The sequence below is a fragment of the Marmota flaviventris genome, chromosome 8, assembly GCF_047511675.1.
Source record: "Marmota flaviventris isolate mMarFla1 chromosome 8, mMarFla1.hap1, whole genome shotgun sequence".
Lineage (NCBI taxonomy): Eukaryota > Metazoa > Chordata > Mammalia > Rodentia > Sciuridae > Marmota > Marmota flaviventris.
The window spans coordinates 122,337,731-122,361,549 of NC_092505.1; the positions used below are offsets into that span (position 1 = coordinate 122,337,731).

Sequence of the window (23,819 nt, forward strand, 5' to 3'; positions counted from 1 at the left end):
GCACATGTGAAGGTGTAGGGACCAGCTTCAGGCAACCACTGGTGGTGGGTACCAGCAACGGGGATTAGGCCAGTTGCTATGTGCACAACTGCAGACTCCAACTGGCAGTGTGGATGCATAAGATTTCATGTATCACATTTGTTTCATGCAACAAACGTGGTGTTAATGGCACATGGTGGAGTGATGGGTCTTGTGTGCATGTGTGTAGCTGCTAGGACCAGCTGCAGGCACAACAGCCAACGGGTGTCCATGATAGGGAATGGTGGCTCCATGAAGATGTATATCTGCAGCAAGCAGAGCTAACAGTGGGCATATGCATTACTGCAGTGGCCAGCTGTGTATGTATGCATGGTGTTGGGGGCAGGTGATGAGAGGGCAGGTTGCTTACATGTGTACAGCCACAGGGACCAGGACAAGTGGCAAGCAAGCACATGGCTGCATAGGCCACCTGCAGGCACATGCTTAGCTGTGAGACACAGCAATAAGAGCTGAGGCTAGCTGCTTGCAGGCACATGGCTAAGGGATCAGACATAGGTGCAGCAAATATGGTGGTGAGGTCTGTGTCTGCCGTGGGGACACAGGCCATTTTTGGACACACCCAGTAGCTATGCTGTTGTCTGGGTTGGGTTCTCATGGTAGCGGCAGCAGCAGCAGAGATAACTCTGAGAGAGGAAGGAAAGAGGTGGTGGCTTAAGCAACTGGAAATTGCAAAAGTGAAAAACTCTGGGTCCTTGGTGGCGGAAGCAGAGAGTATCTGCTGCAGTTCTGCTGGTTGCTGTTTGCCTTCGTGGCAAAAACTACCTCTGCAGAGCAGACTGCTGAGGTCCACAGTGGCAAACACCATGAGGTCCTTGGCAAGGAAAGCTATAGGGGGTGAGAGGTGGCTACAGAACTTTTGAGGTGATAACAGGGAAGGCTACTGGGCTCCTACACAAAGCAGGCCACCAGGGCCATGATGGCTCCTGCCACCTTGCTGATTGCAATAGCTCTTGCCCAAATAATTTGTTTCTAGCTATCTCCAGACAGCAAAGCCATGCTGCTCTACCCAGTGATTAGTGTGGCACTAAAGTGGGTCATTTGGGGAGGGTCCTGAAAGGTTGGGGAAGCTGGTTGTTCACCTATCCCCCTTTGCTCTGTGAGAGGAATTCATGACCTGGGAAGTTCCCTCTCCACGCTTTAGCTTAATGGCCTGGGGGATGGGATGATACAGGTAAAATAAAACTGTTGTGCCTATCCATTTTGGGGAGTGTAGTTATTCTCATTTTTTTCCTAGTGTGTTGCTTTACTTCTTCATTGGACTCCTGAGAACTATTGTTATTTACGGATAGTTGTCCCACTCATTCTTTGTGGAGGGAATGAAGCTGGGGTATCCTAGTCTGCCATCTTGCTGACCTCATTCCACACTTTGTGCTTATGAACTTAAACACCACTACCACCACACAGTACTGTGCATTATCACTGAGGGTCAGTAATTTTGTGAGAAGGCCTGGGGACAAACACTCAGGGGACTTGGGTTCCAGCCCCAACCCTGCTACCAGTGTGAAGAGGTATTAGCTAGAGTTCTTCACACTCTAGGACTCAGGTTTTCCATTTGTCCAATGGAAATAGGGATCCAGGCTCTGCCTATCTCAGAGAGACTGGCCAAGTGCCAACCAATGGGGACCTGTATGCCATCTGAAATGAATCCAGAATCTTTCAAGACTGTGACAATATCTCAACTCAGTTACATGTTTGTAATCTCGGTCCAGAAATCCATGGGGAATGAATAAATCTCATATCCCAATCATGCAGGAAGATATATAATAATCATGGCGCCATGATTGAGCACTCAATTTATAGCAAGGACCCTGCAAACATTATCCCCATCGACTGCCTCTATTTGAAGCCTCACAACCCCCACAAAGAGGCAGGGATTGTCTCTGCTGAGATTTCTCAGGGGAGGAATTCAAAGGGAGGGAGGCTGAGGGCCTCTAGTTGGAAGGGGCTGAGTCTCCAGTTATGGACAGGTCAGGCTGACTCCACATAGGATCTTCTGTCTTTCTTGCTGCCCTGCCTCCCTTGTTTTCCACTAAAGCTAAGAGCCTGGCAGGTTGAAGGGATCAGCATTCATCCACCTGAAGCCAGGGGGTAAAGGGTGTGGAAAGTCTAGGACTCAATGAGAAGACCCGAAATTCAACAGCACTTTCCCTGATATGCATGGAAGCAAAGAACTTCTTCAAGGAGCCGAGAAAGGTCATCCAAGGAAGAGACGGAGAAAGGCCAACTGGGAAGCTCATTAGAAGGCATGCTGCTTCTGTGTCTGCCCCGAGGTCCTACCTTCATTACTTGGAAAGCTGCTTTTGTAAACCTCAATGTCGGGGGCCCATGCTCCCCGGGAGTGCCCACCCTCTCCCCTTTATCTTATGCGGTAAACCAAAGTTGGAGGCAGAGGCCTGGCAAAGGCCCATTACTCACTTTTAATGAGACAGCCAGGGAAATAAATTGGCATATGTTAGCAAAATGGCTCATCAAGGTGAGTAATTATCTTCAGGACTGGGGCAGTTTACCCTCAGATGAAAGAATTTGCATCTCATCTCTCATTGGGCTCTGGCTCTCCAGAACAGGGGCAGGAGGCCAAGTGGAGCTTGACCACTGATCACAGATACCTGCTCTTGTCTGATCTTGCTCTTCACCATCGATCTCTCACTCCCTAGATTCCCAAGCTTTCACAGGGAGAGACAGCACAAGTGATCCCAGGGGACAGAAGCCCAGAGGAGAAAAACACGAAGTGGTTGTTTTATATTTTGGTGTGTGTGTGTGTGGTGGGGACAGGCCACAGGGAGCAGTTCTAACAAGCTCTACTAATTAAACCTTTCTTCTTAGTCCTTCACCAACTATTTCCTCCTTTAATTCCTTATGCACTGATCTTGTGCCCTGGACCATTAGCATCTGGTGATGTCCAGATGTGCAGCTGTCACTCCTGTGACTTTTATCCTTTTGTAAGGAAGCTATCTCAATACCATTTTTTTTGTCTTCTGAATATTATTTTGTCTTCCAAGACAAATCATCATCGACTGAAATAATCTAATGAAGCCTCACAACCCCACAAAGAAGCATGGATTGTCTCTGCTGAGATTTCTCAGGGGAGGAAGGTTAGAAATGAGGGCATCTTCTTGGCTTCCGTTATGGTTTAGATATTAGGTGTCCCCCATGAGTGAGACAATGCAAGGTTTGATGATGTCACCTCCTGAGCTGCCTACCTCCTCACACTCTTCTATCATGGTGTTCTGCCTCACCTTTGGCCAAGACCAATGGCATCAACCCACTCTGAACCGAGACCTCTGAAACCGTGGGTGCCAAATAAACTTTTCCTCCTCTAAAATTATTCTTACCAGGCTTTGGTCACAGCAACCCAAAGCGTAATACAGCTGACATCTCCTGTGGAATCTGCTCTGGTTCTCAGGTGGCAGGTTCTGCCTGACAGTGAGTTTCTCCCAGGCCTTGATGTTGAGACTTGTAAGCAGGTGACTGATGGCATTCCTCTCTAGACATTGGTAACCAAGAGAAGCATGGCTAAGTTTTTTACCCAACTCTGGTTCATGGCAGGGTTTGTGCATGAATTTCAGCCTTGATGCCCCCAATTTCCAGGGTTTTTTTTTGTTTTTTTCACTAGATGGTAAGCTCCCTGTGGTCAGGCCTAATAGTCCAGGGCACAAGATCAGTGCATAAGGAAATAAAGGAAGAAATACTTGGTGCAAGACTAAGAAGAAAGGTTTAATTAGTGGAGCTTGTTAGAACTACTCCCTGTGGCCTGTCCCCCCTACACACACACGCACACCAAAATATAAAACAACTGCTTCATGTTTTTCTCCTCTGTTTCGAGTTCCTCTCTGTCTTTATTCCAAGTGTCCGGCACCATTCCTAGAAGTCAGTAAGCAAACAGAGTGTGTGAAGGTCAGATCTTGCAACTTCTGCATCTTTGTGTGGTACATAAGTGTTATTTGAAACAGAGATAATATGCAGACACTCACACATTCACGCCAATAATTAAATAATACACTTGTCAAATATTCCTGTTTGATTATAATCAAAGTATTGAAAATCATAGCCAAAGTGGGCTGAGTTGATTAGGCGTCTGGCTGTGTTGTTTGCATTACCATGAGTTTCGTATTAATGATTATGGAGAAATATCCAAATGTCTTTATGGGAATGTTTTCAGTTCAGTTCAGTCTGGGATTGAAGTTCCCATTGGGGTTGAATTTCTCAAAACAGATACTGGCAAGAGCTTTAAGGAATCTGGAATGGATCTCTGGCTTGGGAGGTGGTTCAAATCCCCAGTTTCTCTTTTACAAGGAGCAGGTTGTGGTGGGGGAATCAGGTCACAACTTGTCAAATAGGAACCTCATGGCCACCTGGTGGCACATCTGACATCTGAGTGATGATTGGAAAATTCTACCAGGAAACTGACCCTCTTCAGTGTCCATATGTGACACTGAGTTCTACAGACTATTCAGTGAGCAGGTTTCTGAGGTTTCCAAGGGTTTATTCTCCCCTTGGAAGGACTGCAGTTTGTATAAGGCTAATTTCTTTCAGTGCAGGCCTGAGTTCTGGGTCACAAAACCTACATGGAGGACCTCAGGGGAAGCATCAGTGCCAGGTATATATTCAGGGTCCCGCTGACCTGCAGAGTGGGGATGGTGGATTTGTTTTCCTGACCCTACAGGGGTCATCCCAGGACACTCACCATTTCTGTCAATGGCAAAAGGCACATCTGTCGTGACAATTTCGTAGTTGCAGATCTGGCTGTACTGGGGGGAGCAGTCCTCGTCGATGGCCTCCACCTGCAGGATGCTGTCATAGATCTTGCCCTCCGTCACGATGGCCTTGTAGGCTGGCTCTTTGAAGGTGGGAGCAAACTCGTTGACATCCTTCACCTGGATATGGACCACGGCCCTGGGATGGCACATTGGGAAAAAGGGCTGGTGGTCAGAGAGAATCACACCGTCCTCCCGTCCCTCCCTGGGGGCACTGACTCAGCAGAAGCCAAAGTGGACAGAGCAACAGAAGCAAGGCGGCCATTCACGGCTGAGTCTTCTGTCCTCCCCCAGGGGACCCTCTATCTGTCCTCACCTTGATGAAAACACCCCAGACTCCTCACTGTTCTTTGTCCTTCTCTGTTACCCAATTGCAGCCAAAGGGCTTCCTTTTCCTCTTCTCCCCTTTCTCTGCCTCTTTCATCCATTCCTTCATTCCCCCGGGCAGTACCGACTGGACCTCTCTTACTCGGAGCCAAAATCCATAAGGGAGAGAACAGAGGAGCCCCCAGGATGGGAGAGGACTGTGCACTGCAGAAACCCAGAGAAAAGCCCTGACCAGTTCTGCAGGCAGGAGCTGCCTTGGGGACCACTTTCTGGAAGAAGTGACTCTGAGCTCCATCCTGAAGGTGGCCTAGGCATAACTTCCAATGGAGGAGAGCAGGTAGAGTGGCCCTGGACCAGGAAGCAGCTTGTGCAAATGCCTGCAGGGGCTGGGGGACTGCAGAGCAGATGAGCAGGGCAGGGCCCCGGTGCTACGTGTATAAGCAGATCTAAGGAGCAGGCCCTGAACCGAGTGAATGGAGGCCAGAGGGACAGGGCGGGACGTGGTGCCACTCACTTGTGTGACTTCTTCCAGGCCGTCTCCCGGGGCCCGGCACCGCAGTCGTAGGCCTGGATGATGAACGTGTACTCCTTCTGCAGCTCACAGTCAATGGGGCTCTTGGCTCGGAGGCGGCCCTCCCCAGATGTCTTGTTGAGCACCACGGCCTCAAAGGGCAGCTCCTGGCCATGGATCTTGAATGCACAGATTTCCCCTGTGGGAGGAGACCAGAAGGTGAGTAGGCATTCTGGGAACGGCCAGACTGCAGACAGAGCCTCTGCTGGACCAGATCCACTAACCCAAAACATGGATGCCATTGACTCCCACATAGGATTCTCCAACCAGGATGACTGGTCTCCAGGGATCCAGAGCCACGTGTTTATTTCAGGGAGAGTAAAATGAAAATGTTTCATGCAAGGAAACATCATCTAACAGGTGAACTCTTATATGATGATGATAATAATAATAATAATAATAATAATAATAAATGGTCATTGTGCTGGGAAGTTGGCTGATTTCCCCAGAAGGTTTCCCACTTGCCTTTAGTCCTGTCTGGCATTAAGGAACTCACCCACAGTCAAAAGACACACTGACTGTAGAGGAAAGGAATAAAACACCACCATTTCTCTCAATCTTTGGCCCCATGACAACACCCTCCGTGCTTGAAAGTGTGGTGCATGAACCAGAAGCAGCAGCACTGTGTGGAGCTTATTAGAAATACAGAATTCAGGCACGCCTGTGAGCAGTGACTCAGGAGGCTGAGGCAGGAGGATGGCAAGTTGAAGGCCAGCCTCAGCAACTTAGCAAGGTCCCAAGCAACTTAGTGAGAACTTGTCTCAAAATAAAAAATAACAAGGGCTGGGGATGTGACTCAAGAGGTAAAGCACCCTGGGTTCAATCCCAGGTACCAAAAAAAAAAAAAAAAAGAATTACAGAATTACAGAATCCCGAGTCCCACCCAGACCTGAACCAGAATCTGTGTTTTATCTGGATCCATTGATCCATTTGCTCACTGAACTCTGAGCAGTGTTGTTCTTCTCTTCTTTTTATTCCCGGTTTAAACACCCCACATTGCTGCAGTCAGATTCTCGCCTCCCCACCTCTCCATTATGTGTTTCCACCCACCCTTCCCAGTGGAGACTCGGAGCCACTTGGAATGGCTATTTCCTCTTTTCAAACAGTGGGGTGCGTCTATGTGAGTTCAAGATTCCCCATGGAGCCCAAAGAGCTAACTTCTTAAAGAGCAAAACACGTTGTGAAATTAATGCATCTCACCCCTTCAGCTGTGTTAATGTTTCTCATAACTGTTTCTCTACATTAAAACTCAAAGGACATGAGGATATCTCTTTTTTCTCCATTGGTGGTTATTTATGCCTTGAACCCCAACGAGCAAGCAAGCCCTGTAGCTAATGCCTTGCAATATGCTGAATATTCAAGACACATTCTCCTCCAGAGCTGAGAGCACTCGTGGGCTTTTTAGAGAAATGATGTGCACACATGTATAAACAGAGACCATTCTTAGAGCAAAGGGGCATGTGAGCATTATGTGGGCAGGACAGAGGCTACTGGGGAGTAAAACAGGCCCAGAGTTGAGAGAACTGGATTCAAATTCCAGGTTCACCACTTGGTAGGCATAAGTCAGATCACATTGCTTCTCTGGGTCTCATCTGGCTCACCTGTAAGATGGTCCAGGAGATGGTGTTGGAGAAGAGGGATCTGCTCTTGAGATGCTATGTCCTTGGTCTGACATTGACCCAGTTACACTTCCTGGACCAGAGAGAGACAGAAAGTACCCAGGATACACCAGGAGGCCTTCCCTGGTGTGACCCAGGCACCTGCTTATCTCTCCCTAGTCCAGGCTGGCACAGCTGTTTATAAACACTGACGCAGAGGCAAGGGGGTAACGTGATTGCTTGCCTGCTTCAACCAATGAGATTTGTACATCTATCTACATTATCTCATTTGACTTTCATAACAAACCAGCCAGGCAGGTGTTTTACACAAACTTATGCAAATTAGAAGGAGGAGGAAGAGGCTCAGGAAGGTTAGTTACTTGGCCAAGGTCATAGGGCTAAGGTGTGGCTGTGCTTTGGATATGTGCACCACATAGAATATCCAAACAGCCCCATAACCTCTAAGTGGACTCCTGGGGGATGTTTCTAGGAACATTCTGCATTCCTATTTAAGCCTTGCTCAGGAAAGAAATCCCCTGTTTTTACATACAGGAGGGGTGCCCTTATCTCTTACTAACAATGTTTTCTAAGATTTCTAAGATGTTCAATCAATATCAATCTTACCTTTAGGCTTTATTTTTTTATTATTATTATTTCTTCAACCTTCCATTTCATTACTAATACCTATTTTTACTACCTCCCCTCCTGGCTATTTCTTAAATACAGTTGTAGAATCATGGACAAGAGAGACAGGTCATGGACCAGGTCCTTGCAAGAGCACTGGTTCCATTCGCTGCCACGGCTCAGGCTCAGGAGCACTGGGTATTTTGAAGAGTCTAGTTCTGCCATCTTCAGGGCGGGATAATAGGTTTCATCTGATCTCAAGTTTAATTTCTGCTCTGAGTTTACTGGAGTTGAACGGATGAACCTCTAAAATGCCTGCCTTGTGATTCTATCCCAAGATCAATGCCAATGTGAAAATGTTACCCGTGTACCCAGACTTGTTCTAGGGCATTCTCTGGAGTGTCCAACCAGCACCACCATGATTATAAGGCTAATCAGACCATTTCTCTTTCAAGAGCCAAGTTAAACCAAAAATAGATGAGAGTAATTTTTCTGTTGAAAACATCTGATCACAACCAAAGTAGTTCTCAAGACTCAGCAATCCTTAACAAGAGAAAGGGGAACAGGGCGGGAGAGGAGAAAGAGGAGATGGCAGAGGAGATACAACACAAGGGCACATAAACTTCAGGGTCACATATTTCCATCGAGCTTAGCCTCAGTACACGCCGATAGAACTTTTTTTCCTCCTGAGAGATAACTAAGTCCCAGGCCCTGGAGACTTGAAGACAAATGACACAGGTACCTTAAAATATTCCCAAGCATTCCTTACCTACAGACAGGTAGGTAAGGCCATGCAATAGTGGCTTAGCTGTCCCCAGCTCAGACTGAAATAAGATTTCATCCCTTTTGAACAAAAAATCTAGAATTCAAGTTACCCTGGTTTATTTAGCCTCTTCTTCTGACTCTGTGCGCCTTTTGCAAAAGCCTTCAGTTGTTAAATCATTCTTTTGCTTAATGTTAAGGTTTGGATCCTGAATGTCCCCCAAAGGTCATGTGTCGAAGGCTTGGTCTCCAATGCAGTAACATCCAGAGGTGGGCTTTGGGGAAGTGCTCGATCCCCAGGGCTCTGACCTCATCAGTGGATGAACCCACTGAGAGCCAAAATGGACTCATGGGAGGTGGTAGAAACCACAGGTGATAGCATGGCAGGAGGCAGAAGGTCACTATAGGTGTGCCCTGACAGGGTAGTACCTCTGGTCCTTTCCCTCCCAGCCTTCTCCCTCTCTCTCTCTTGTCTCTCTCCCTCTCTGGTTCCTGGCTGCCATAAGCTGACAGCTTTCTGACTCCACACCCTTCCGCCATGATGTTTTGCCTCTGCTCAAGCCCAAAGCCATGGAGCCAGTAGACCATGGATTGGATCCTCTGAAACCTTGAGCCAAGATAAACCTTTCCTCCTCTTAAGTTGTTTTCCTCAGGTATTTGTCACAGTGACAAAAACCTACTAACACACTTAATCAATATTTATTAGGAACTATGTGCCAGGCACCCGTGAAGCAGTGATGAACAGAACCAGAGCCAGCCCTGGCCCACAAGCTTCTGGCAAGCCCAGTGGGGGAGGAAAACAGGCTCTGAAATAGCCACCTACCTAAAGGGACATTGATGGTCGGGACCCGTGTGGTGAGAGAGAGCGGTGTTGGCTGTTAGGAGCCCTGGCCTGGTCAGGAGGGACACCCCAGTTGCTGAAGGATGTGAGGGCCAGGCTGAGACCACTGGAAGAGGAAGTGGGAGGGGCTCTGGCCCCAGGGAGCTGGGCTTAGGAACCTCCGGCAGGAAGGCATTTTGCTGCAGTCCCAGAGACTGCAGGGTCCAGTGTGGCAGGAGTGGAAGCCCCTGGGGCAGGGCCAGCTTCATGGGCATGTGACCCGAGAGCTGCACAACTCAGAAGGGCTCAGAAGGGTTCTGAGTTGCTTTCAATCTCTGTTGCTGGTTTTGAAATTCTTCATAGTTTTATATTTTATTTATTTATTTTTTGGTACCAGGGATTGAACCCAGAGGTGCTTAACCACTGAGTCACATCCCCAGCCCTTTTTTTAAAAAAAATATTTTGAGACATGGTCTTGCTTGAGTTGCTTAGGGTCTCACTAGGTTGCTGAGACTGGCTTTGAACTCATGGTCCTCCTGCCTCAGCCTCCTGAGCTGCTGGGATTACAGGTGTGCACCCCCACGCCTGACCATAATTTTACCTTTGACCTTGAGTTTGTGAACGAAGTCTTAGGGGACAATGGAGCACGTCAAGAGAAGAGATGGGCAGTGTGCGTGCCCACTGGGTCCTGCTGCCCCACTTTGACACAACACTCAGGATGCCCCAGGAGCATAGGATGGGCCATGACACTCAGGACTCTGAGCCAGAACAGGTGGGCATGGGACCTCGTCGCCTGAGTGGGAAGCTGGCAGCCTCATGGGCTGTGCTTTCACTTTGAACCACAATTGTTTGGCGTGTGAGAAGATGGCAGCGGTGTTAGGAGAGCAGGATCGTCGGGAACCCTGTCGTATCATTGCTGAAAATGATATCAGCAAGGGGAAGGGCGAGAACAGAGAGCTGCTTTTCTTTGCCTGCACCCGTGAGCCAAAGCAGAAAGAGGTGGTAGAAGGTGCACATTCCAAGAGGTGAAATAAAAACTGCGAAGTCTGTTTTTTTGAGCCTTTACGTGGATGTGAATTAAATATGGATGCATACCTGAACTACAAAATGCAAATTCTACCATTCTGGTGATTCAGCACACCAGTTAAATGCTTCTATTTATATCGAAAACTGGAATTGCAAAATATCAAGATAAATCCTAAAATGCAGACTAATACTTTAAACTTTTAATTTGTCTTTACTTAGAACTACACCTAATAGGAAGTTTAAAATATCACCACAAATTGAGAGAGAGAAAAAAAGGTGGCAGGAAGTTCCTGAGACGGAGTCCTAGGAAGAGGGATATTTAAAACTGCAGTTCTCTGCGTCCGAGGCTCACACCTGGCTGTCTTGATGTTTTGTGAGCCATTGCTGGAATTGGTCAACATTGATAGAGAACTTCAGTGGGAAAGTGGTGTACTTACAACCAGAAAAATCAGACCGAACGGTTTCCAGATAAAAATATCACTATCAGAATCTTGCTCTCCAACAAGCTTGCTTGGGTGGGGGCTTGTGTGCTGGGGGTACTGTGAGGAGCATGCACAATGGAGCAGGTGCCTCAGGCTAGCAAGGGGTTGAGAGGGGAGAAAGGCTGCTGGGCCTCTGTGTGTCACCTTGTACCTGGTGTGGCCTACAGAGGCTGAGCCTGGCTTCACCAGGATTCTGGGGGAAACATCTTAATTCAGAACGTATTGTGTTTCTATGCTTGTGTGCTTTTTTTGTGGGGAGAGGGTACCAGGGATGGAACTCAGGGGCTCTCGACCACTGAGCCACATCCCCAACCCTATTTTGTATTTTATTTAGAGATGGGGTCTCACTGAATTGCCTTGCTAGTGCCTTGCTTTTGCTGAGGCTGGCTTTGAACTCGAGATCCTCCTGCCTCAGCCTCCGGAGCCACTGGGATTACAGGTATGCGCCACCTTGCCCAGCTGCTTGAATGCTCTTGAGCAACAGATTATGTTCTTCATTTTCTAGATGAGGAAACTGAGTCTTAGGAAGATGAAGTGGGTCATCGAAGGTCACTTGGATAGTAAGGAACTATCTTCAAAGGCTGAAGCCAGATCCTCTTTGTTTTTTAATGCCACTTAGCACTGGGTCACTGTGAGGTTGCGGGACAATAGTTGTTCAAGTTGCAATTTGTGGATACCTGGCATCTACAAGACCCTTAATGGAGGGAGGTGTCCACAAAAATTAAAAAGACCATAATATCAATACTAAGGTGTTTTAACTCTGCACCAAAAGCTTGAAGTTATTCTTTTGGAGAAAACGCCTGGCTGGGGCCATGCTCTTAGGTTTGAGGAAAGAGGGGGGTCTCTGGGATCTTCTCCTCCAGGCTGGGAGGTCCCTCCAGATCAATTTAGAGGCATCTGCTCTGGGCCTGAACACTCTACGTTCCCCCTACCCCCAGTGTGTGCTCGGCACACAGTCAACACTGATGGCCCCCTTGGAGGGCTGGGCAGAGCAAGGGTTTGGGGCAGGCTGTACAGCTGTATATAGAATCATCCGTTGTCACTTTAATTATCCTAAAATGGGAAAGGACAAATGCTGATCACGTCCAAAGGTAATCCTGCTCAGAATATCAAATTAGAAAATAAATCTACTCTTAAAACAATTGACTAAACTCACCCACTTCAGATTGAACTTAAAGTTTTCAGAAGCAGAAAACTACAATAAAAGGGTATTGTCACTTTGAGTGACGATCAGAGGTCTGGGTGTCGGGCAGATTCGGGGATTGTTCTTGCACTGAGTCCTATCTCAGCTTTTCTTAGGTCTATGACCTTGGGTGACTCCCAAGTTCCTTTCCACTACAGCTGGGGACACTGACCATGTTTAATCCAGAAAGTGCCCTGAAGCTATAGTGAGACATTTAATGTGGAAGTGCTTTGGGAAGTAGAAAGGTCTTTGGGCTTTTTATTATTACAATTATAATACAGGCTGTCTTTTGGCCCACAAGGTCCTGTGCTTATTGTCACCTTACCTCCATTCCCATTAGAAGCCAAAGTGGGTGGGGACGGTGGGTCACCATTTATCACTTTTTGTCTACTTAAAATTGAGTCAAATAAAACATTCTTTTAAAAGTCATTCTCCCAAAGCTCTGTGCTGAGATCAAAATCCCCTTCTTTCTGGAAGATTAACCTAGCCCGGTTATGTGTTTCTGAACAAAAGACAAGGCGTTATTCCTCATTCGGCAATATTTTTTGAACAAATAAATGATGTAGCAACATATATATATATATATACTCTGAGAGGTGTGGGGAGGTCCCTGTGGCTCAGCCCATCATAACCAGGTCAAGCAGAGCAAGAGCAGGTATTCAGGGGTCATTTGGTCTGCTAAGTGGACAGTGGTTCTGGAATTGAGGGACTCAGGTAAAAAGCACACAGTACTCATGTACTCAGCAAGCCTTCCCAGGGCATAACGAATATAGTAAGAAGCAACTGGATCATAATGTTAGTTTGTAGCAATCATGGAGGTTCACATTTACTGAGTGTCATCTGCACCGAGCCAGGCACTTAGGGCTACAGTGGGAACAGCCTCCATCTCTAATGCGCTGACCTGCTTGGCTAGTGAGGGAGACCCCGATGAAGCAGAAGTCAGCTCTGTCTTTGCAGATGGAAGGAGGTGGGAGGGCTAGGACATGCTGCAAAGTCTGGAATAGGTGTATTTGCTGGGTGTTGGGAGAACAGAAATGATGAGTGAATCTCTTCTTATAAATACTTCCAGAGTCAGTTGCTTGGTATCATGGAGCCACCACGGAGGAAACCAGTAGCTCCAAGAAAAAAGGAGCTTCAGCCTCAACAACTTTGCTGAAATCCTGCGTGAACCCAGTCCTGTGTGTCTGGGATGGCATTTCAGTGCTTCTGTTCCAAGATACAGCAGGTGGGGCAGCTCAGAGACCAAAGTCAGGTAAACCTGGATCCAGAGTCTCACTCTCCACTCACCATCTTTGTAATCTTGAGAAAGAACGTCTCCAGACCTCCATTTTTCCCATCTGCTTAATGGGAACACAACTGTCTTTCTCCTGTTTTAACCACAATATAATCAGAAAAGAATATTTTGATTTATTTTTTTTTTTAACTGAGAATTTACTACAGCAGGAACTGGGTTCCATCATTTGTGCAGAGCCACATAATTTAATTCCTGCAAAAGTTTTATGCAAAAGACAGCAGAAAATAGCTATAGACCAGGATAGGCACTTCTAGTCCACCTTTGTGCCTGTGCCCGGGTGATCTGTCCCCAGCCTTCTGCTGCCTGCCTGGTTGGTCCTGAGGAGCCCACAAATCTAGTCAGATGCTATGAAATGCATGGAGGAGGGAGGGACCAAGGCAGCCATATGGAATAGGATGGAGCCTGAGTTTGTAATGGATACAATTTAAATATTTGCTGAGAGAGTGCTTTAAACCCTAAGCACCTCAAAAGTTACATTCTGGAAGCCAATTACAAACTGGGGATAAGTAGCTTTCCCACTGTCAAGCCAGAATGGGGGCTGCCACATTAGGGTAGAGAGCCTCCTCTTGTTCCCCCACAGCTCTGGAGAGACAGGTAAGCCAGCCCCGCACCAGGATCATTATTGGAAGGAATCCCAGTTAACTGGTACCTGTCCTTTAGGAGAGTGACAAATGGCGACACACCTTTGCAGAAAGGTCCCCTACTCATATAATGGCCCTTTACTGCTGTTCAATTTCTCCACCTACAGGATTTCCATAAGCATCTGCCTCCTGCAGGGCAGGGTAGGGTGACCTTAGCAGGTGCGGAGGTTCCCAGAAGCCTAGACTGAGTCCCAGCTAGGTTTCAGAAGCCTACACAGGGCCACATAATTCAAGCCATTTGAGGTGAATGCATGCTGATGTCCTCTCAAGGTACAGGGCCGACTCTCACGGCCTCCTCAGTCGACCAGAGGAAGATTCGATTCGGGATGCAGCAGAATGGGTGGGAATCTTGCCTGAAGTGAAGTCTTTGGAATCTCTTCCTGTCCAGGTCTGATATCGGACCACAAGTTTGGACCAGCCAGAAGTGACCTCGAGGCCTTGTTTGTCCCCAACTAATTAAAATAAAAATATGACATTTTGTCCTCCACTTCCTTGTCTGTGTTGCTCATCCTCAGTGTCCCCAGGACTCAGCCCAGGAAGTCTTCCTGCAAAGGACACCTGCACTCTGTCCCACCGAGGTCCTCGCTCCCTTAGGGTGGCTCTCCAACCCTTGACCTGGGCCTAGCTGACCAAGGAACCAGCTATTCCATTTTGCATAATTTTTATTCTTTTCAATTCATATTTAAGAACAGATACTCAACTCATCTACTGGAAAACTTTCAAGGATGTTTGTATGTGTGATCAAATTTTTTTTAATTATAAACAGTAGGAAATCTAAATACGGATCAAGCATTTCTGACGAAAATTTAGAGTCCAAGTTGAGACTCGGACTAAAGTGAAGTCTAAGTGTAAAAGACACAATGGATTTGAAAGACTTTTAAAATGAAGAACAGAATTTATTTTGTATTTGATAACATGTTGACATGATCATTTTGGGCTATTTTGGGTTAAATAACATATCTTACTAAAATCAATTTTACCTGCTTCTTTTTACTGGTATAATGTGGCTACTAGAAAACACACAATTATGTCTGTGGTTTAAATGATGTTGCTGTAAGATTGAGCAGCTCTACACAATTAATAGTGGACATCATTCAAGGCTAATGTTCCCACCCAGAATAAATGAAAAGCAGAAAAGATGCCTTCCAAAATAGCTATAGAATTATTCTGCTTTTTTGCTGAATTTTATTTTCCTGGCATAATTGCTAATATTTAGAATAATGCTCCCTCTTAAAATGACAGCCCATTTGACCTGCTCCAGATGGAGAAGTCACATTTAACTCCATTTTCCAAACTGCGCATTGTCAGGCCTCAAATTAGCATTGCCTCTTCATGATTGCTGGGACCATATTGGTATAGGACACGAAAATATTTTTTAAATGTAATAACAATGAATATTAAAATAATAGCATATTGGTCACTTGTAGAAATGAGTTGTATGTGCCGAGAAGTGGCTTCGACAATCAGCTAAGCAGAAATCTTTCTGCAATAGGATCCTAGCAGTAGAATTCACCAGAATTGAAACTGGGTAATTCTTAACAAAGAAACTTTTGAGATTCAAAAATCACTTTTAAGTGCTGTTCAGTTTATTTGTAATGATAAAACAATAATTTTATAAAATAAGTATATATTGCATATCAAGTCATTCTGTTGGTGTTCTGGTTGCACTATTTCTAACAAGAATGATTGACATTCACACAAAATATGTACTATGCATGTTTAAATGATATGCGGTGGGGGTTAGAGGCAAGAAGAGGGAACTTGGGAGTTCTGTCTCTGATCTAGATGAGTGAACTCCTAAGACACCACCCTCTCACCATAGCACCAGAGACCTGGAAAAATGCCCACCTACCCTGCAAAATGTCTAAGTGCTCTGGAGAGTGATTTAAAATAGGCAGATTTGGGAGAGAAGATGAATCCTGTAGGAAGTTCTCAGCTGGGGTGAGTTTTTTGGTTCAAACCTTTGTCCTGAGGATGGCTGCAGCCCTGGGGTGCAGGGGCCAAAACTTTGATAGGAAACCTTCAGGAGGGGTAACACATGTCTTGGTTGCTAGAGTGTCAGAGGCGACTCTCAGAGAGGAAGGGGCCACTAGGGATGGGGCAGTCTACACCCTACAAGCTGGGCAGGTGGAATGTCCTGGGAATAGAGTGGGAACTGGTGCCCAAGGTGGGTGGAGAAAGCTATAGCTTAAATATAGTTGAGTTCATGGTCTGTTGGAAGAAAATGCCAACCCACTTTTTGAAGGAATATAACAAGCCAGTCTTCTCAACATCATGTTCAAAGTGTCCAGGATACAGTCCCAACTTCCTTGGCAATATGAAGACCCCCCAAAGAAGACCCCTTATTAAGAAAAAAAGATAACAGAAGCCAACTTGGAGAAAACTGCAGAGTTCAAGGGAGAAATGGAGAATCCCGCAGTCATAACAGGAGAATTGTGATGCTTCTCTTTCAGTAACGAATTGAGCAAGAGACAAAAGTTAAATCCATGAAGTCACTGATACTCTCGACACCACTCTCCTCCACACTCGGCTGACATGTGGAGAATATCCTATTCAACCGCAGAGCACACTCAACCTCAGTTCTCCTTCATACCGACCACCTGCTACAAAGAAGTCCTGAAAATGTAGTGTGTTCTCTGACCATGGGAGAGTTAAACCAGAAATCAACATTTAACAAGAGACCTAGAGAAACCGCAGATAGTTAGAAATTAAATGATACACATCAATACACGGATGGAAGAAAAATCAAAAGGGAAATTAGAAAATAATTGGAATTGAAGATAACACAGATACCACCCATCGAAATTTGTTGGATGCTTTGAACTCTGTGCTTAGAGAGAAACATATAGCTTTATAAGCAGGTTATGAAGAATGAACAATCTAAAATCAAGAAGCTAGAAAAAGAGCAAAGTAGGCCCAAGATAAGTAGATTTTTTGAAACACCCTATTTTTGTATTTAAATCATATAAAAGAATTTAAATATTATATAACACTTGAAAGGCTGGTAGCATACACAGACACACGGCTTTGCACCACAGGCCTATATGGTTCATTAATGAATTCTATCATATGACCAAACGGGAAAGACACCAATTACAAGGGATTTGTTTTTAGAAAATACAGGAGAAAGGAATGCTTTTTAAAAATTCTTTCTCGGGCTGGGGATGTGGCTCAAGTGGTAACGTGCTCGCCTGGCATGTGCGGGGTGCTGGGTTCGATCCGCAGCACCATATAAAAATAAAATAAAGATGTTGTGTCCACGGAAAACTAAAAAAATAAATATTAAAACTTCTCTCTCTCTCTCTCTAAAAAAAAAAAAAATTCTTTCTAGGCTGAGTATGGTGGTGCACACCTGTAATCCCAGTGACTCAGGAGGCTGAGGAAGGAGGATCACAAGTTCAAAGCCAGCCTCAGAAACTTAGTGAGGCCCTAAGTAACTCAGTGAGACCCTGCCTCTAAATAAAAATAATTTTAAAAAGGGCTGAGGATGTGGCTCAGTGGTTAAGGGCTCCTGGGTTTAATCTCTGGTACCAAAAAAAAAAAAATTTTTTTTTTCCTAAGAGGCCAGCATTACCCTCATAGCAAAATGGATTTGGACATTATAAGCAAAGACAGAGACCTCTGTCTGTGAACATAGGTGCAAGCATCCTCAACAATGTATCTTAGCAGATTTAATCCAATTCTATAAAAAGGATCATGGCTTAGTAGAATTTATGCCAAGAATGCAAGATTCACTCAATATAATCCACCATATTAACAGGCTACAGGAGAAAAATAAAAATGAGTTGAATAGATGCAAAAAAGAATTTGGCAAAATTCAACAGCCGTACATAATGAAATCTTCTAATAAACTAGCAGTAGAAGGGGGCTTGTTCAAACTGATCAAAGACATACAAGAAAAGCCTATAGTTTGCATCATCCTAACAGTGAAATATTAAATCTTTCCTTCTTAAGCTCAGGAACAGGGCAGGATGCCTGTTCCCTCCATTTAATAGTTCTCGGACACTTTTTAGGGGCCAGGAACTGTGCCAATGACTTTAAAGCAACCCTTTGTATGAGTACCAAGCTTTCTTCCATCATCCAGATAAAGAGGCAAAGCACAGAGAGGTTAAGAAACTTGCCCAATGTCATGGAGTAATCATAAACCACAATTTGAATTCAGATCGCCCTGACTTGAGAGTCTACTTCTTAACCACAAGTGTCTTTTCAGCAGTAGAATAATAATTACTACAGGAGCATTGAGGCTGTCAGAAGCCTCTGTGTCTCGTTTTTCCTTTCCGCTTCCTTCCCATAAGCCCAGAGGCAAAAATAACCTCAGATGCTTGTTCCCCAGGGTCTGAACAGATGCAGGCTAAACAGGGCAAGGTTCCCAGGAGGGGCCAGAGAGCAGCCCCTGATTCACACCTCTCCATCAAAGGCACCGTTTTCCCCATCAATAGAAATATTCAAATTACAATGGCATTTTGCTCCTAAAAGTAACCTAATTTGCTCATTTTCATTATTTAGAGGCAGTTAATTAAAAACCCAGCGGATATTTGTTTTCTGCCTTCACAACACCAGTGATTTCTTGCTGCCGCGATTTCACAGTATTACGGTTTTATGACTTGATGCGTCGTCCCCTTGTGGGTTTCTGACGGCCATGTCTCCCATTACTTTAATTTCAAGCAAGACATTAACTACTGTTTGATTTCAGCCATTGCAGGAGGTGCGTGAGGGGCCAAGAGCCGGAGCCGGCCGGATTGCACAGTGGAGAGGGGGGACCCAGGTCCCTCCCAAGGAAGGCTGTGCATTAAGTGTTTGGCTGGCCACAAACAGGAAAGCTGAGTCTTAGGCTCACTCAGCCATTGCATTGTCTCCCAATGATGGAGAAGAAACGAAGATGCTCAAATGTGACCCACATCAACTGCGACGCTTCTCAGCGAGTGAAGCTCTTACTTGGTGAGCTGTGCAAATTTTGCAATTTACTCTATCAACGTGACTAAATAGTTTTCAGCATGAAACTTCTTTTGCATCTTGGAGTGGAATTAACACTCTAAGAAAATGGGTCAGGCTGATCTGGTAACTCTGAACCTGCTTGATGAAGGTCACTTCAGGCTGAGAAAAGCTCTGTCCTGGAATTGCTGATTGAAGGCTAACCATCAGGAAGCTAGCTGGAAAGAAGTGAGCAAGATTTTTTAGTTGCATGTTAAGAAAAAAACAAAAACCAGCATGAGAAGCAGGCTTTGGTAGCTTATCTGCAGGTGAGAGTCTTTGAGAACAGCTGGGCACAGTGGCCCATGCCTGTAATCCCAGCAGCTCGGGAGGATGAGGCAGGAGGATCTCAAGTTCAAATCCAGCATCAGCAAAAGTGAGGTGCTAAGCAACTCAGTGAGACCCTGTCTCTAAATAAAGTACAAAAAATAGGGCTGGGGATGTGGCACCGTGGTTAAGTGCCCCTGAATTCAATCCCTGGTACCCGCTCCCTGCAAAAAAAAAAAAAAAAATCTGTAGAAACAAAGCTTTGTAAGCTACTCAGGTAGTAAGCATCATCTGTTGACTTTGTTTCCAAAACAAATGAGTCATCCCACCAGCTCTTGCTCCGTTAGCAGAGAATTCACCTTTATATCTACCAGGAGAACTCCTACACAAACTTCAAAACCCAGTTTAAGCATGACCCACACTAAGGGGCCTGCCCTGGCTTCTTCACCTGAAATGGGGCCACCTCCTTACCTCCAGCTGAAATGCTCCACCATACCCCATGCCTCTTGTCCTTCCTGGGCATTTCTTCCTACATTGCCAATTGTGTTCACGGATGTTTTTATCCTCCTGAGAGTTCTCTGAGGCAAGACTGCACTTCTGATCTCCCTGATCGTCCCACCTCACTTTAGGCCTGACTTCACACAGATGCTCAGGGTATGTTCATTGGGTGTCAAAGAAACTAAGTCTTCATGAAGTCGGAGGGAGTGCTTCACAATGGTTAGGACCAGAGTCTTCGGAACCAGAGTGACTTGGCTTGAGGGACCAGCTCCAAATTTACTGTGTGACCTGGGCCAGAGGAAGTGCATTCACTTCTGCAGCCTCTCCTTCGTCCACCGGGTGGGAATCATAGTGGATTCTACCACTGGGTATGCAGAAGTTAAAAATGAGCAAGACAAAGCAATAGAGCTCTTTGTAAAAAGCTGGCTCAGGAAAGTGCACAGTAGCAGCTGCCGACCTCAGGGTGACACCGTCCAGTGGAGGCTGAGTCTCGAGTTCTTCTGGTTTTGACCTCACTCAGGAGGAGCCACAGAGCGGGTTCCCACTGAGTCTAGAAGATCCTGCTTCCTTTCCCGCTGCCACTGGTCAAGCACCAACCCTGTACCCAGCCCCATCTCAAGGTCTGTCTCCTCCCCGGCTTAGATGGCCTTGTGTAGTGAGCCATCTCTGGGGGTTCCCAGGTCCCAGGGTCCCTCTCATGTGTGATGCCATCCCTGAGTTCAGGTTGTTGGCTGGCTTCTTTCACCTCAGTGGCACCGCTGGTCACAAGGCTGAGTCCTCTCCAAGTTCACGGCCAGTCTCTGAGCACACTCCATGATCTCCATCCACTACCAATCCCACTGCGGGGGCTTGTCCCCAGAGACAGATGGCTCAAACGAGGCACAGGGCAGTGGAAGACGTGCCCACTGCCCCTCCAGCGTTGGCCTCTTGTTTCTCTGGCTCTGTGGCTCACACTCTGCATCAGCTGTCTCTTCCTCCAGCAGAGTCCCCGACATCAATGAACAGCTGTGGGTACTTGAGGTTTCCTATTTCTACAAGTTGATAAGTCTCACCCATACGCCACATGCTGTGTACTAAGGTTCCCAGATGTTCAGGCCGGGGAACCCCAAAGGGGCAGAGACATATTTTACATGTTTAATTCAAGTTAAGGCAAGTGTCAGGAAAAATCCATATTTTGAGCTGCAGAAGAAAGAGAAATGGCAGCCCGATCGATATTACAGAAGTATATGGACTCTTTTACTGTTCCATCAATTCCTGGAGCTAATAAGTCAGCCTCTCAGGGGACAGTTTCATACTTTCAAACAAAAGTTCTGAGGTCTGCTGCCTGTCAGGTGTGACTCCGGCTTCCATCCTCACCCAGGTGAGTGGGAAACAAGAGTCTTCCTCTTTCAGGGGCCAGGTGACCCCTGTCATCAAGGCCAGGACAGCTCGGTTGAGGTGGCTGGAGAATTCTTCATTTCCTTGTCACCGATATAGCCCACAAACCCCCACAGAAGACATGCTGATTTAACTGGCCATTACCAGTGTGGCCAATCTAGAAGGTTCTGGCTAGGGGGAATTAGAAAATAAAAGACTCAAAAATGCAGATTTTGAAGATAAAATAGCTGGGATCAGGTGGGGCACTGCTCTCTGATGGAGAAGCAGATCTGAAGAGCTAGTCTTTATTTATATACATCTCATTATCAGGCTAAAGACTATGCAAGCATTATTCTTTGTACTCAGACAATTATAGAACTAGAAACATTCATGTAGCTTTTCCGCAGTTGTAGCTTGCAGTTGCAAGGTGCAATGTCAGGAGCTTTGTGTAGCTCTCAAGAAAGTTCATTGTTTAAAGTTACTGTTAAGCGGGCAGCTCTGGAAGTAGTGAAGCTGGTGAAACATTGTGGTTGTCGAGCAGGAGAGCTCTTCTGTTCCCAGGAACTATGTGCCTAAGATCAAGGTCAAGGCTGATAAGACTCTTCTGCAGAGCCTCCTCGCGCAGGGCATGGCCACAGAAGCTAGGCACCCTGCACCCCTACACAGGAACATTCCCAGGCACTCGGCTTGTCAAAGCCACATTATCTTCAGAGACCCCAGTCTCAGACACTGCTCTCCCATTCCCAGTCACCACTCTCTACAATAAGTCAAACTCAGGAGAGAGATTTGAAACTCAATTTTAGGTTCCTGCAGAAAAGGCTAGGGGCAATAATTAAGACTCTAGCTTCCAGCCTTCTTTTCTAATTTTGGAACAAAATAAAACCATTGTTTTCCAAAAAAAAAAAAAAAATCAGCTGGGGCAAGAATGAAATGGCCAGGTCACGCTTGCTCCCTGGGCCCAGAGCCATGATGGACAGGTTATTGCCACACAGGGGTAAGCACTTGGGCCCTGGCCTATCAGCTAACGGACTCCTAACAACTCTCTCATTTCCTTTCTATGTACCTTTTTTTTCTTCCTAGCAACAGAAAGCCAATGCAAATGTAAAAGGTTGGCCGCTTCAAAGTTTACAGTAAATAACTTGAAAGAGCTGTAAATTACCCAAGCCCTGGGTGTCAGAAGCTAATGTCTTCTAAATGTAACCCATTTCCAGCAGAGCCAGACTCTGCTTTGACATTTTCCTCCGCGGCACAAGGATATTTGTATTATAGGTGCTTTGCTCCGGCTCTAATTTGCTTATTGTGATTCGCATGGACCCGCGATGCTAATAGGATGCTCCATTTCCCCCCTGGACCCATGCAAGTGAAATGACAGCTTCCTGATCTATCTCATCGCATAGGAAACACTCTTAGGCTACCGCTTAACCTTCTGTGCAAAGCATCTGTGCATTCAGTTCATTTTTAAAGCTGCATAGAAGTGGGAAGAGAAGTGGAATTCCTCCCCCTCTCTCTGTATTTGTAGAAGACCCAAGAGGATTTAATTCCCTGGCCTCCAGCAGGGAAGGTCACATGATGATACTATTCCGTAGTGAGATCCCAAATTCTGCATATCCCAGAACTATGAAATCGATGCAGTCCTTTTGGGTAATGCCTCAGAATTTCCTCTGTTTTTATTGATCGGGAAGTCTGCATTACATATTTCTGTATTGATTTATCAGCAGCGGTTTTTCATCCTTGGCAAAGAGTATTTGGCCCAGAACTTCCATGACAAGCTTGGAATTCAACTGCTTATACCTTTTGCTACTCGTTCATCTCACAATCACCCTTGTGCACAAGATATTCGGAATAATTAATGAGTGCCAGTTATATAGAAGACACTGCAGAGGAGCAAAGAATGAGGATTCCACCCTATCCCTCAAGATGACATTTCTTGAGGAAGGGAAGCTGGACGTGACATACGGAGCATTCCTGAGCGGAAGAATTCATTTCCTGGTCACCTGACTGTTACATATCAGATAATCCCCTAAGCTTTAGAGTTGGATATTTTCATTTCCCATCCAGAGGGAATAGAATTCCAAAGAGCATATGTGTGTGTGCTTGGAGTTTGTGCAAAGAAGATCAGCTCTGGTGCTTCCTCTTTGTGTGACCTCACTTCTTGGAAAGAAGTTATTCCAGGGTGATTGCTAGGGCCTGAATATAGGTGCCCCCCAATGCTTATGCACAAACTGAATCCCCACTGTGGTGGATTAGGAGGGGACATTGGGAAGTGACTAGGCCCCCACTAAGGGTAGGGCCCTTATTGAGGGACTAATGTCCTCATGGAAGAGGCCAGAGGAAGCTTGATTGCTCCTTCCTCAAGTGAGGACATAGCAAGAAATCAGCAGCCTGCATTGCAGGAAAAGAGCCCTCACCAGAACCTGACCCGGCTGGCACCCTGATCTTGGACTTCAACTTCGATGGACGTGAGCTGACTTCCCTACAAGTCACATGGGTCTCAGCCACTCCATTGAAAGCAAAGGCTATGAACTCTTCATTTTCCCGGCATGATCAGCTTCCCTCAGGATCATGGGCCAACACATCCGGGGAAATAGGTCCTACTTCCATCCATT

General features: G+C 46.0%; 1 protein-coding gene across 2 annotated transcripts in view; it reads right to left on the minus strand.

The window, feature by feature from the left end:
• The window catches only part of Clstn2 (calsyntenin 2), a 561,925-nt gene that overhangs the window by 122,070 nt on the left and 416,036 nt on the right, over positions 1-23,819 (minus strand). For both annotated transcript variants that reach the window (XM_071615603.1, XM_027933766.2), the window contains exons 3-4: positions 5,635-5,830; positions 4,724-4,932 (exon numbers count right to left, since the gene is read on the minus strand). In XM_071615603.1, the coding sequence (XP_071471704.1) occupies positions 4,724-4,932; positions 5,635-5,830 (405 nt within the window). The remainder of the gene's footprint in view (positions 1-4,723; positions 4,933-5,634; positions 5,831-23,819) is intronic.